Source organism: Leucoraja erinacea, chromosome 31 (assembly GCF_028641065.1).
Source record: "Leucoraja erinacea ecotype New England chromosome 31, Leri_hhj_1, whole genome shotgun sequence".
In the NCBI taxonomy this organism is placed as follows: Eukaryota; Metazoa; Chordata; class Chondrichthyes; order Rajiformes; family Rajidae; genus Leucoraja; species Leucoraja erinaceus.
In genome coordinates, this window is record NC_073407.1 from 27,880,030 (window position 1) to 27,894,241 (window position 14,212).

The 14,212-nt window shown below is 54.7% G+C and overlaps 1 protein-coding gene across 1 annotated transcript; it reads left to right on the forward strand.

Moving 5' to 3' along the window:
- Positions 1-3,896: 3,896 nt before the first annotated feature.
- On the forward strand, positions 3,897-13,097 carry alad (aminolevulinate dehydratase). Its single transcript, XM_055660439.1, has 12 exons — positions 3,897-4,047; positions 4,871-5,008; positions 5,399-5,449; positions 6,442-6,538; positions 7,240-7,375; positions 7,837-7,920; positions 9,105-9,193; positions 10,250-10,305; positions 10,413-10,500; positions 11,010-11,096; positions 12,091-12,222; positions 12,542-13,097. The coding sequence occupies exons 2-11, from the start codon at positions 4,896-4,898 to the stop codon at positions 12,190-12,192; spliced, it is 903 nt and encodes a 300-aa protein (XP_055516414.1). The 5' UTR covers positions 3,897-4,047; positions 4,871-4,895; the 3' UTR covers positions 12,193-12,222; positions 12,542-13,097.
- The last annotated feature ends 1,115 nt before the right edge of the window (positions 13,098-14,212 follow it).

The window sequence follows — 14,212 nt, forward strand, 5'->3', positions numbered from 1 at the left end:
AAAGAGACGGTGTTGGAACATGTGAAGAGTTGACGTGGTTGTGTGAGGTGGAGACACAAGGAACTGCAGATGCTGGAATCTAGAGTATGTGATGTTAGTGAACCTTGATAGGACAGGTACTGAGAATTAGCAGCTCTCTTCAATTCACATGATAGTCATCAGTCAGGGTAACAAGTATAGTTTATATACCTCCCTCTCCCGACATCAGTCTGAAGAAGTTCTCGACCTGAAACGTCACCCATTCCTTCTCTCCAGAGATGCTGCCTGTCCCACTGAGTTACTCCAGCATTTTGTGTCTATGATGAGCATGGAAGCTGGGTCATCTTGGCTGGCATGGGCATGTTGGGCTGAAGGGCCTGATTCCGTGCTGTGTGCCTCTATCTATGCTGGCTGTACTTAAAACCGAAAAGAGTCTGTGTGGATTATGGTAGGCAGGAGGAGCCCTGAAAGAGATAGATAGGAATGCATTCTTATCTTGAAGCAGCAGCAGCACACTGGCTAGTGCATTCACTGTCAGGCTAATAAATGTCCAGAGTATTCAATGGGGGAAGGATCAATGGAGCAATGCTGGAACCACGAGGTTCATGCTGTCCTAATCAGTGAACATTGCTGTTAGAACTTCAGCCTGTTGTCAGCTACAGGAAGAATGGCTTTATTTGGTCCTGAGGAAAGATATACAAGGTTTAGTTTATTGTCACATGCACCAAAGTACAGTGAAAAGTTGTTTTGTTGCGTGCTATCCAGTCAGCGGAAAGACTATACATTATTACAATCGAGCAGTCCACAGTGTGCAGATACAGGATAAAGGGAATGACGTTTAGTGCAAGGTCTGATTAAAGATAGCCTGAGGGTCTCCAATGAGGTGTAGATTGTAGTTCAGACTGCTCTCGAGTTGTGGTAGGATGGTTCAGTTGCCTGATAACAGCTGGGATGAAACTGTCATTCTGTCACAACAAGAATTTCCAGGAAGATGGAAAAAAAAGTAATGCCATCACAAATTCATAGGAATCCCTGGCACTCAAAATGGAGAAGTGATGGCCAGGAAGGTGCTGATTGCACGGTTGTTCAGTTGTCTCATTCTCGCTGATCAATGCATGCGAGTGGTGAAGACTTGGCTGTCTTGTTGTCTAAAATCCACACGAAACAAGAATAAAAATGCTTGCAACACCTTATGTTAACCCTCAGATCAACAATCGGACTATTATCAGGAGTAATATTAAGAGATGCAGCACACTCCTACCTCACGAGGTACAATCACCTGAGAATCTTCACAATGATGTGCGCAAATTGTCCACTGTTTCCTACATTGTAACAGAGTCTGCATTTTAGAACATAGAACAGGCCATTCGGCCCACAATATCTCTGCCGATCATCGTGCCAAGACCATTTCTTATCTACCTGCACATAATCATATTCCTCCAAATCTATGTGCCTATCCAAAAGCCTCTTCTATGCCACGATCGTATCTGCCACCACCACCACGTTCCAGGCACTCACCACCCTCTGTGTGAAAAAAAAAGTTGCACACACATCTCCACAAAAGTACTCGATTGGCTGCAAAGCTCTTACATGGAGAGGAATATCATCTGATTCTAGTTCCATTGACATATATGTTGCAACTCACTTCACAGTGTGTTACAGAAAGGGAGGTTCAGGAGTTTATGTGTTAGGTAGTTGAAAACAATGAACAAGTGAAGGCTGAGAGACTAGTTGGAGGAAAGCAGAGTTTAAAGTTTTGCAGTACTGAGGGAACTTTCAGAAACAGGAAAGGGCAAGGATGGAAATAGAAATAAACTCCTGGAATACAGTCAGGCTGCCGTGAGAAATCTTTCTCTTAGACTGTCCCACAGTTGAGGATAACTTGCTTCCACTCGTTGTGAGGAGAGTGAAGAGTCCTGTGTGGAGTTAGTACAGAGAGTTATGTAGAGTAGTGGATGCAGCCCAGACCATCACACAAACCAACTTCCCATCCATGGACTCCACCTACACTTTGCGCTGCCTCGGCAAGACCAGCAGTATAATCAAGGACCAGTCTCATCCCAGTCACTATCTCTTCTCCCCTCTCCCATTGGGCAAGAGGTACAGTAGTGTGAAAACACACACCTCCAGATTCAGGGACAGTTTCTTCCCAACTGACATCAGGCAACTGAACCGTCTTCTTATCAGCCGGAGTGCAATCCTGAACCTCCCATCGACCTCATTGGAGACATTCAAACTATCTGTGATTGGACTTTTATCAGACTTTAACTTGCACTGAATGTTGCGCCCTTTATCTGTGGACACCTTGCTTGTCATTGTGTTCTTTGTCTGGGTGGCACGCAAACTGAAGCTTTTCACTGCACCTCAGTACATGTGACAGTAATAACCTAAACTAGACAGGGGATATTGACAATGGTTTGCTTACCTTGCCAATTAATTTAGAAGATATTGTTTGAATTTCTCTAATGGAAGTTGAGATAATTTATAAATAGTACAATTATAAAAAGATATTCATGACTGATGCAGGTGCATAAGACTCAGTTTGAAAAGCAAGTTGAGAAAATGTGGTATTAAAAGCTACTGCTTAAAATGCAAGATTGTTGTGCTAATAATTTATAAAAGTTTGGTTAGGTTCAGGAAATATGTTTGACCTTAGAGAATACAGAAGGGATTTACTAGTCCCAGGAATCTTGGACTTTAGTAACTTGAAAAGGTGAGAGTATCTAGTGTGCGTTTGAGGCAGTGGGAAAACATTAATGGATGGAAAAGTGATGTCCAGCATCAGGAGGGTTTTTCACAGACTAAAAGTTCCATTCATTCATTTACGATTTAGTCGTTAACCGAAGGTCATTCATGAAAGTTAATTGACAAAAGAGCCACTGGTGTTATTTTATAGTTGGCGAGGTTGTGGAACCAGTTTCGTGTTTACATTCCCGCTCCCTTTGGCCGTTTGTGTGTATTGAGGAATGTCCAGCAGCGCCCGGACGGGCTGAAGGGCCGCAGCTTGTCCCGCCTCCACACCTCGCCCATTGGCTGCTGCTCGCCGCAGCGCCCGCCCAGTGACACCAATCCACCAATCAGAGGGCGAAGCCACGGAGACGTCATGTGTGTGTCCGTGTCCGCCCCGCAGTGGCGATCGCTTCCGGGTGAGAGGGGCAGCGGGGCGGCCTGGGCCCGGGGGATGAAGCCTGGGGAGGGGGATGAAGCCTGGGGCCTGGGCCCGGGGGGTGAAGCCTGGGGCCTGGGCCGGGGGGTGAAGCCTGGGGCCTGGGCCCGGGGGATGAAGCCTGGGGCCTGGGCCCGGGGGATGAAGCCTGGGGCCTGGGCCCGGGGGTGGGCGATGAAGCCTGGGGCCTGGGCCCGGGGGATGAAGCCTGGGGCCTGGGCCCGGGGGTGGGGCGATGGATGGAGCCGGGGAGGGGGGTGGAGAATGGGGCCTGGGCCCGGGGGATGAAGCCTGGGGCCTGGGCCCGGGGGGGGTGATGAAGCCGGGGGCCTGGGCCCGGGGGAGGGGGGGGATGGATGGGGCCTGGGGATGGATGGGGCCTGGGCCCGGGGGATGAAGCCTGGGGCCTGGGCCCGGGGGTGGGCGATGGATGGAGCCGGGGAGGGGGATGAAGCCTGGGGCCTGGGCCCGGGGGTGGGGCGATGGATGGAGCCGGGGAGGGGGGTGGAGATGGGGCCTGGGCCCGGGGGGGGGGGTGGAGCCTGGAGAGGGGGGTGGATGGGGCCCGGGGGAAGGGGCCCGGGGGACGGAGTCGTGTTGACCGCAGGAGCAGGCCCTGGTGTGCATTGGGCAGCGACGGGGGGTTTTTTTAAACACTGGACTGGTGGGGGCCGGAGTTGCCGCCAGGCCCAAGCAGGGAGGGAGGGACAGACAGACAGACTGACCACAGACTCGCTGCTTTGCAGGTCAGCGGGGAATTGGGCGGTTCGGTTCCCTCCGCCTGACTTCCCGTCTCCGTGCTGCGGGCCCACACACGGTCAGGGTCACTCTGGCGGGCTGCTGTGGTGGGGTTGGCCGCAGTCTCTGGTCCACCATCGTGTCCGAGTCCCGGCCTCTGGAAAAACAGGTCCGCAGCCACGGGGTAACTACCCACTCCCCTCTCTCCCCACCCCCCCCTCCTCTCCCACACCCCCCCCTCTCCCCACACTCCCCCCTCTCCCCCACTCCCCCCCTCTCTCCCCCCCTCTCTCCAACCAAACCCCCCCCTCCCCCCCTCTCTCCCCCACCTCCCCCCTCTCTCCCCACCCCCCCCCCTCTCTCCCCCACCCCCCTCTCTCCCCCTCCCCACTCTCCCAAAACCCCCCCCTCCCCCCCTCCCCCCACTCTCCCCCCTCTCTCCCCTCTCTCCCCCTCCCACCTCCCCTCTCTCCCCACACACCCCTCTCTCTCCCCCCTCTCTCCCCTCTCCCCCCTCCCCCCTCTCTCCCCCCTCCCCCCCTCTCCCCCCCCTCTCCCCACCACTCCCCCCTCTCCCCCACTCCCACTCTCCCCTCTCTCCCCACTCCCCCCACCCCCCCTCTCTCTCCCCCACTCTCCCCCCTCTCTCCCCACTCTCTCCCCACACCCCCCCCCTCTCTCCCCACACCCCCTTCCCCACCACAGTTAGCTCCATGCCAGGCAACTTGGTGTTTGCGTTCTGCCCCACTGCAGTGAGAGGGTGGGGATGACGAGGGGGGGGAGGGGGGGGGGGGGGGGGGGGGGGGGGGGTAAACGAGGGGGGTGGGGCTTCACTGGGGAGCTGAGAGACAAGAACCCCTCCCTGTGGATCCAGACTCTTGGGCTGAAGGTCCCGGTGACACAGTTGTCCTGTGAGCTGGGTCGTGGTGGTGTTGTCTCCCTGCCTCTCTGGGTCGTGGGTCTCATCGCCCCTTGCCCCGTGTGTTCCAGGCGCTGAGTGCCGGCCGGGACGATGCAGTCCGGATCGCTGCTCCACGCTGGCTACTCGCACCCCTCACTCCGCGCCTGGCAGACATGCGCCACCACCTTCACCGCCAACAACCTCATCTACCCCATCTTTGTAACGTAAGTACTGGCAGCCCGGGCCACGGAGAGCCTGTGTTTAATTACACGAGGGAGGGGTTGGGGAAGGGCCCGAGGAGAAGCGTGGGGAGGGTTGGGGGTCGGGGAATCATGGGGGGCAGGGGTCAGGGAGGGTTGGAGGTCAGGAGGCAGGGGTCGGGGAGGGGCAGGAGGCAGGGGGTTGGGGGTCAGGAGGCAGGGTCGGGGAGGGTTGGGGGTCGTGGAGGGTTGGGGTCAGGGAGAGTTGGGGAGGGGTCAGGGAGGGTTGGAGGTCAGGAGGCAGGGGTCGGGGAGGGTTGGGGTCGGGGAGGGTTGAGGTTGGGCAGGCGGGTTGTGGAAGCTTTAGTGGTGACCTTGTTGCCGTGGTGCTGATGCTTTTCCCGTCTCTTGCAGTGATGATGCGAATGCTGTGGAACCCATTGCCAGCCTCCCAGGACAAGCCAGGTCAGTCCACCTGTGACGATCCCTGCTGGAGGTGAATCTCTCACCGGCCCCCTCCTGAGGGAGGGAAGCCGCGTGTTTGAGGAGCCCCCATTCCCCCGGCAGTATAGTCTGGGGAAGCTGATTGGGGGAGGGTCGGCAGCTTCTGTCTACCCCCTCTGGGGGGTGAGGTGGTTGATAGCTAGTCAGGATTGTGTTTTATTGTCATTTGTCCCAGATAGAACAATGAGATTCTTACTTAGGGTTACTTAGTTAGTTTGTCATGTGTACTGAGGTACAGTGAAAAGCTTTTGTTGCGTGCTAACCAGTCAGCAGAAAGACAATACATGATTACAATCACAGTGTAGATATGCTAGATAGATATGCCATTTATTGTCACTATACATGTACAATGAAATTAAAAGCTGCTCGTACTCAGTGCATACATATAATTTAGTACAAAAAAAACAAGAAACATGAAAAAAAAAACAGAAGGGAGAAGGGGGGGGGGGGGGGGGGGGGGGATAGGTGCACAATTCTGCGGCGCTATATACATATATACAGATGGAAGTCCTGGTGTTGGGCTGTGAAGTCAGTGCATGTGTGAATTTGAATTAAGAGTAGTTATAATTTTCGGAAAGCAACTATTTCTAAGTCTATTTGTCCTGGATTTGATGCACCTATAGCGCCTTCCGGAGGGCAGAAGGTCGAACAGTCCAAACGCAGGATGGGAGCTGTCTTTGATGGTATTCTTTGCCCTGCTAAGGCAGCGGGAGGTGTAGATATCCATCAGGGAGGGGAGAGATACATGATACATGATAATGGCAATAACATGAATAACATTTAGTGCAAGATAAAGCCAGTAGCGTCTGATCAAAGATAGTCCGAGTGTCTCCAATGAGATAGATAGTAGCTCAGGACTGCTCTCTGGTTGTGGTAGGATGGTTTAGTAGCCTGATAACAGCTGGACAGTGGAAGTGTGATGTAACGGGCTGTTGTCCTCTCTGCCTCTCCAGGTATGGAGTCAATAAGCTGGAGGCGATGCTGCGGCCTCTTGTCGACCAGGGGCTGGCTTGTGTGTTGATCTTTGGAGTTCCAACCAAAGTCACCAAGGTAAGAGTCCAGCACCAAGCCTGCCCCAGGAGTGTGTAGCGGGAGCTTCATTCTGTGTCTACCCCGCCCTGTCCCTGCCCCGCGAGTGTGTGACGGGACAGTGTAGAGGGAGTTTCACTCTTTTTTAAAATTATACAAATACTTTTATTCAAAAGAATAAAAATTAATATACAAATTAGCACAATCAAAGACTGCCTATGTTGACAGTTTTACAAACAAACTATCATCAAATTAATATAACGGCAACTTTGTCAACAAAACATTCAACATCCCGCAGCGACCAGCGTTCACGGAAAGCCTCCACAGTCCCCGTAGACACCGCGTGCGTGTTCCCTCTCCAGGGACACGCGGGCACGGACGTAGGCCTGGACAAGGGGCAGGCAGTCAACCCTAGTGCGGCCGTCGACTACCCGCTGCCTGGACCCACGAATGGCCATCTTGGCCAGGCCCAGGAGCAGACGGACAAGGAGATCCCTCCCTCCCAACTGTCCCCCCTCTGTACTCTGGGAGTGTGCGACGGGGCAGTGCAGAGGGAGCTTCACTCTGTCTACCCCGCCCTGTCCCCGGGAGTGTGTCATAGGAGATTCCCTGATTGTGGCCACGAGTATTTTTCAGACTGTTTGGGGTTCTCCACTGAGCGATGATGAGGGTCTCTGTTGATGCCACTAATGGGTTGTACTGAGACTGAGTTTTGTTGGCAGGATGAGAGAGGGTCAGGAGCAGATGTTCAGGACACACCGGCCATCCTGGCCATTCAGAAACTCCGCAGCACATTCCCAGAGCTGCTGATCGCCTGTGATGTCTGTCTCTGCCCATACACTGACCACGGCCACTGTGGTGAGTAACGGGATGGGGTTGTGTCCGCAGCCGCCCCACCCAGCAGCAAATCCCTCGCCTCTGGCTTTCTGTTACACACTTTCACACCTGCCGCTCATGTCGAGTGTTTTATCGTCCTGTGTCCCTGGTAGAACAATGACATTCTTACTGTCCTTCCTCTGGCTTCACAATTCACAACTTTACAATCCTCATCTCGCACATTCTGTCTTTTCATCTCTGGCCCTTATCCAAACATCTGCCGATCAAACATTCCCTACCTGTATCCACGTTCCCCTTCCAGCTTTCATCCCCCCCCACTCTCACAATCAGACTGAAGAAGGGTCCCCACCTGAAACGTCACCTATCCATGTTCTCCAGCGATGCTGCCTGACCCGCTGAGTTACTCCAGCACTTTGTCTTTTTTCGTAGCCTAGTATCTGCAGTTCCTTGTTTCTACGTGACTGTTGGTTTGTTTGTTGCAGGAATACTACGTGAGGATGGGACTTTGAACAATGAAGCAAGCTGCCACCGGCTTGCAGAGGTGGCACTATCCTACGCCAAGGCAGGTGAGAGCAGGAGGCAGCAGCTTATGACAATGTTTATGTGACAGAGTGAGGGAGAACTGGCAACCGATGTGTTACTGTACACGTGTAACCCAGTGACCATCCCCACAGGCAACCCAACAGCAAGCCTTGAGCCTGGGCTCTACCCAGCAGTGACCGGTCACCTTGTGGGTTCATGGGGCGGGGTGACCCGTGGTGTAGGCTGGTTTGGAGGGAGCTCCACTGACACGATTACTGTGATTGGTTTAGGCAGTTGCCCCTCCCCCCCCCCCCCCCCCTGCGTAAATCACTAACTCTGACACGTCTCGTCACGTTAATGTGACTGAACAAACTTGGAGCTAACTTTAATCCATCATTTGTTCGTACATTCCTTCCAAAGTGCCCAAGGCAGCCTTGATCACGCGGTGTTGTTTCACGATGATCCCAAGAATGGATCGCATTGTCCAAGGATGATCCTCCTCAATGAAGAATGCTGTGGTGGATGTTTGTGTTAAATTCTATTGTGGATTGTGGTTATTTTTAAGTGTATCGCTGCTGGCAAATTCATTTCACTGCACCTTCGACGAATAAATTTGACTTTGACTTTCATAAGCTCATAAATTCTAAGAGCAGAAATAGCCCATTTCGCCCATCAAATCTACTTTGCCATTCAATCATGGCTGATCTATCTTTCCCTCTCAACCCAATTCTCCTGCCTTCTTCCCATAACCCCTGACACATGTACTAATCAAGAATCTGTCAATCTCCACCTTAAAAATACCCATTGACTTCCTCCACAGCCATCTGTGACAATTAACTCCACAGATTCTCTACCCTCTGACTAAAAAAATTCCTCCTCATCTTTCTAAAGGTTCGATGTTTTTATTCTGAGGCAATGGCCTCTGGTCCTAGACTCTCCCACTAGTGGAAACATCCTCTCCACATCCACTCTATCCAGGCCATTCACTATTCAGTAAGTTTACCCCCTCATCCTTCTAAACTCCAGTGAGTACAAGCCCAGTGCCAACAAACACATATATGTTAACCCACTCATTCCTGGGATCATTTTTGCCTCCAAGAATGGATTGTCTGGTGTGTTGGAACAGTGCTGGGAGGGGAGTGGTGGTTGCTGTAGGATTATTAACGTGGGTGAGACCCTGTGGACTAGATGTCCAGCTGGACACTGACTCCGGCCACTTTTGTTTCAGGTTGTCACATCGTGGCCCCCTCTGATATGATGGACGGCAGAGTGGGCTCCATAAAGCAGGCCCTCGTCTCCAATGACTTGGGAAACAAGGTAACGCTGAACAAGGGCATCCAGAGAGGTAAAAGACAACCGCCAGGGGAACTCAGCGGGTCAGGCAGCAGAAACCAGCGGGTCAGGCAGCAGAAACCAGCGGGTCAGGCAGCAGGGGAACTGCGGGTCAGGCAGCAGGGGAACCAGCGGGTCAGGCAGCAGAAACCAGCGGGTCAGGCAGCAGGGGAACTGCGGGTCAGGCAGCAGAAACCAGCGGGTCAGGCAGCAGGGGAACTCAGCGGGTCAGGCAGCAGGGGAACTCAGCGGGTCAGGCAGCAGGGGAACTCTGCGGGTCAGGCAGCAGAAACCAGCGGGTCAGGCAGCAGAACTCAGCGGGTCAGGCAGCAGAACTCAGCGGCTCGGGCAGCAGAAACCAGCGGGTCAGGCAGCAGCAGCAGAAACCAGCGGGTCAGGCAGCAGAAACTCAGCGGGTCAGGCAGCAGGGGAACTCAGCGGGTCAGGCAGCCGGAGGAAGCCAGGGCCTCTGGCGCTGTGAGGCAGTGGCTCTAACCGCTGCAACAACCTGCCTGCTGGTGAAGGGCTTGTGTGCAGTGTCCGCTGCTCCTGAACATATTGATGTGGGACAAGCACTGGGTGATTCAGCCAGGTGGCTCACTGGATCCCAGCCAGTGGCTTTCACTGGCCCTCTGCCAGTGACTGGACACTGGTTACCCCCCCCCCCCCCCCCCCCCCCCCCAGGCTGCCGAGTGAGCTCGCCTCCACGCCAGCGACAGCCCCAGCCCGCACACACCCAGCGCCGGCCCGTGGCCTTGCACTCATCACGGAACAGGGAAGGGGTGGGAGGATTAGATGGGGAATGGGTTGGGGGCATTAGGTCTGATGGCGGAGGGGGGGGGGGGGGGGGGGAGGGGACAAGAGATGCGGGGGAGGGATGGGGTGAGGGGTTTGGGGACATTCAGATGTGGGGGAGAGGGGGGACAAGTGATGATGGGGGAGAAGGGTAGATGGGGTGAGGGAGTGTGTTGGGGACATTCGGTATGGGGGAGGGGGGGGGGGGATTGACAGGTGATAATGTGGATGTGATATTTCCGTCAGGTTTCCCTGATGAGCTACAGTGCCAAGTTTGCTTCGTGTTTCTATGGGCCGTTCCGGTGAGTTGTGTTGAACAGGGTGGTGGGGGTCGGGCTGTTTGTACGTTTGGACCTGTGTTGAACTTGGGGCCACAGCCACTAATTGACATTGACCGCTCTGCTTTCAGAGACGCTGCCCTGTCCAAGCCGGCCTTTGGAGATCGCAAATGCTACCAGCTGCCCCCGGGTGCCCGAGGTCTCGCCATGCGGGCCGTGGTGAGAGTCTGCCCACGTCAGGGGCCCCTGTACACTGGGGGGCAGGGGTTGCTGGGGGGGGAGGGGGGGGGGGGAGTTGGGCAGGGTTGCCCCTGTACAGGGGGTGGGGGGGGGGGGGGGGGAGCAGGGGCTGGGGAGGGGGGGTAGGGGTTGCCCGGGGGGGGGAGCAGGGGTTGGTGGGGGGAGGGGGGGGGGGGGGGGGTTGGGCAGGTGTTGCACGGGGGGGAGCAGGGGTGCGTTGGGGGGGGGGGGGCAGGGGTTGGTAGGGGGGGGGGGTGGTGGGGGTTGGTAGGGGGGGGCGGGGGTTGGTAGGGGGGGGGGGGGCAGGGGTTGCCCGGGGGGGGTATCCGGCTGCAGTGGTGCAGTGATGGGTTCCTCCTTCACTGCAGAGCTGCGTTGGGAGGGGCGTGCATTCAGCTGCAGTGGTGTGGTGATAGGCTGTGCCCTCGTGGGTCGGGGGCTACACGGGGAGGGGCGTGCTGCAGTGACGGGCTGCTCCATCGCTGCAGGGCCGTGACGTGGAGGAGGGGGCCGATGTGCTGATGGTGAAGCCGGGAATGCCGTACCTGGACATGATCCGTGAGGTGAAGAACAAGGTAGGTGCTGACCAGCACTCTGGTCGCTCTGCCGCGGGGCGAGGAAATAACCGTGCAAACTGTAAACATGGCTCTGATTTGTGACCACATTGCAGAGTGTGTTTTGTCTCAGATCTTAGCTGTGGTTTGTGTCTGTAGAACAGGGGACCAGCGGGCTCCTCTGTACGGCCACTGTGTACATGGCCCTGTACGCCAGGGGCAGCGGGCAGTGGGTACCTGGTTCAGGCTGACTGGGGAAGGGGGGGGGGGGGGGGGGGGGGGGGGGAAGGGAAGGGGGGGAAGCTGGTTTTCCACTTCTACCCCGGGGGATCTGTGGGACCCTCCCTCCCTGCTCACCCTCAGTCGTTCCTGCCCTCCATTCCACATCTCTGCCTCCTATTCCCATCGGTCAGTAGCAGGGTCCCGACTCGAAATGTCATCTGTCCATTCCTTGCACGGTTGCTGCTTGACTGCTGAGTTTCCCCGGCACTGTGTGTGCTGCAGAGTTCTGTGTCCTGGGTGTGAGACGGGTTGAGGTTATTTTCTTTATTGAGGGGTGAGCTGTAATGCCGGCTGGTTAACGATGGGGACTCCACACCTGGAGCGACGTGACTCTGCTTCATGTCCCATCGTCAGTGATTCTTCCCACCGGCCACGTAGACTGTGGTGCCTCAAGCCCTGAGCTCCCCTATACCTCCTGTACACCTCATGTAGACCACAGCTCATGTACAGCTCCTGAACACCTCCACAGCTCGTGTACAACCCTGCACAAGCCCGACCTGACGGGGAACACCGACAATGTTCAAGGGAACAGGGCAGCTAATGTTTCTTTTTGGAAATCTATTTGTTCCAAATAAAGATAAATTAAAAAATATAAATGTTATGTTCACTGGGTTCATTGGCTTGTTGCACTGCTAATCTTTCCTTTTCTCCCCCTCCCTCTCTTTCTCCCCCTCCTTGTCCTCCCCTCCCCCCTCTCCTTGCCCTCTCTTTCCCCCCCCCCCCCCCCCCCCAGTATCCCAGCCACCCGCTGGCAGTGTACCACGTGTCGGGGGAGTTTGCGATGCTGTGGCACGGGGCCCAGGCGGGGGGGCGTTTGACCTGCAAACGGCCGTAATGGAGGCACTGACCGGCTTCAGGAGGGCAGGTACTGAAGTCCCCGCACGGGAGGCGGGGGGGGGGGGGGGGGGGGGGGGGGGGATGGTGGTGAGGGATGTGGGAGGTGAGGGGGGGGGAGGGTTGGGTGAGGGATGTGGGAGGTGAGGGGCGGGGGCTGATGTGGGAGGTGAAGGGGGAGGGTGGTGAGGGGCGGTGGGGGGGGGTGGTGTAGGAGGTGAGGGGCGGTGGGTGGTGAGGGGTGGAGAGCAGGGAGGTGCGGGGGGGTTGAGGGGTGGGGGCGGTGACTGTGCTGGGGGCTGCTGATTCCTCTGGCACTGCTGGTGATTTCTTGTATCTTGACTCTGCAGGAGCTGATATCATCATCACCTACTATGTGCCGCAGATCCTGAGCTGGCTGAACAAGGCTTGATGTTGCTCTGCCTGGACACTGGACACATACATGGCTCGCTCCCCCCTCCTGCACCCATCTTCAGCCCCCCCAGCCTGCTCCAACCAACCTCCACTCTCCCCTGCCAGGTAGTTTGTCAGACACCAGCCTTTATACCTGAACTCTAGTGTTGAACAGAGAGTGAGATTCACAGATGTTTAGCGCCTCTCGTGTGTGGTCACATTATGTTTTTGAATGAATCAGACCAAGAGGAAATATAAAAGATTCAAGGGACTGAGTGGATGATGTTTAAAAGATTCTGTGTGTGACTGATTTTACAAAGGATGTGAGTTTATTGCAATAGACAGAATCAGGGATTGTAAAATGAGCGAATGCAAAGGTGTTGTTAATGAATCATGTATCTAGGGCATTACTGCTCTGTATAAAACTGCAGTTGCCGCCAGTACCATCTGTGTGAAACCATGTGGACAAATGAAATGGAATCCTCTTTTAATAAACCCAACAATGAGAAATGACATTGTCTAGGAGACATGGGAATTGTTCAGTGTTTGCAATCATTAGTCAAACTGCAGGTGTAGATTGAATATTCCTTTGGCTCGGTGGTGTCGCTTGTCCACTGTGCCAAGTGGAACACCTTTATCCTGTTTTATCAGCTGTCGTGTCATGTACCTCCAGACCAGCTGATCATGGCTCGCACAACCCTTCATATCTGTCACTCCCTCACGGTCAAAAATGCCTTACTTCCACTGTCTCTGGGTCCACAGGTGGCTGATGAGGAACCTACAGACGCAGAGGCAGTGGGACCGGGGGGGGGGGGGGGGGGGGACAGTAATCTTAGACCCCTGTGTGCAAATTGTAAGTGATTAGACTGCAAGAGATTTGTGCGTGAGTGGCCATTACCAGTCCTTCATAACTTTTGATGTTGGAGCCACTGGGCAGCAGTCATTGACTGGTCATTATGCTTCTTGGGGACAGGGATAATGGAGATATCTTGAAGCCGACAGGGACAATAGACTGAAGGAAGACATTGAAGATGTCAGTGAAGACTGGTCATAAGTCCAGAGTCCATCTGGGCCAGCTGCTTTCTGAGTGTTTCCCCTTGTTGAGAGCAGATCTAGCGTTTGCCACACGATGCTTGGGACAGAGCCTGCGGGAGGGGGGGGGGAGGGGGGAGGGCACCATTGGGGGACCTCTTCCTGTTCATCTTTACGTGGCCTTTATCCGCACCCAGTAGAGATGTATCGGCTTGAGCATCAACTAACCAATGAGTGGCCTTTTTAAAGAGCTTTTGGTTTTGAACACGTACTACCCTTCGAACATTGAAAGAAAACGAGTACAAAAAAACAGGCAAAATACACAAATTTAATCCGAGAGCAGTTAGCCTGGTCAGGGTTGGGAACAAAATGGCAATTGACCTTCTCATCAGAAACGCCATAATTGCCATTCTCATCAATTGTCCTGATTGTCATCACACTGATTACCCACCAGGTCTGAGTCATTGTCTTTCTGGATAGGGTTATGCATAATCTCTTTCAAGAGGTCCATCTGTTTCAAAATGTTCTTCCTGCGTATGGCGTGCACAGCCTAAAGTTGTCGGACAACTTGTTCTATTTGATTGTGCACGCCGGGT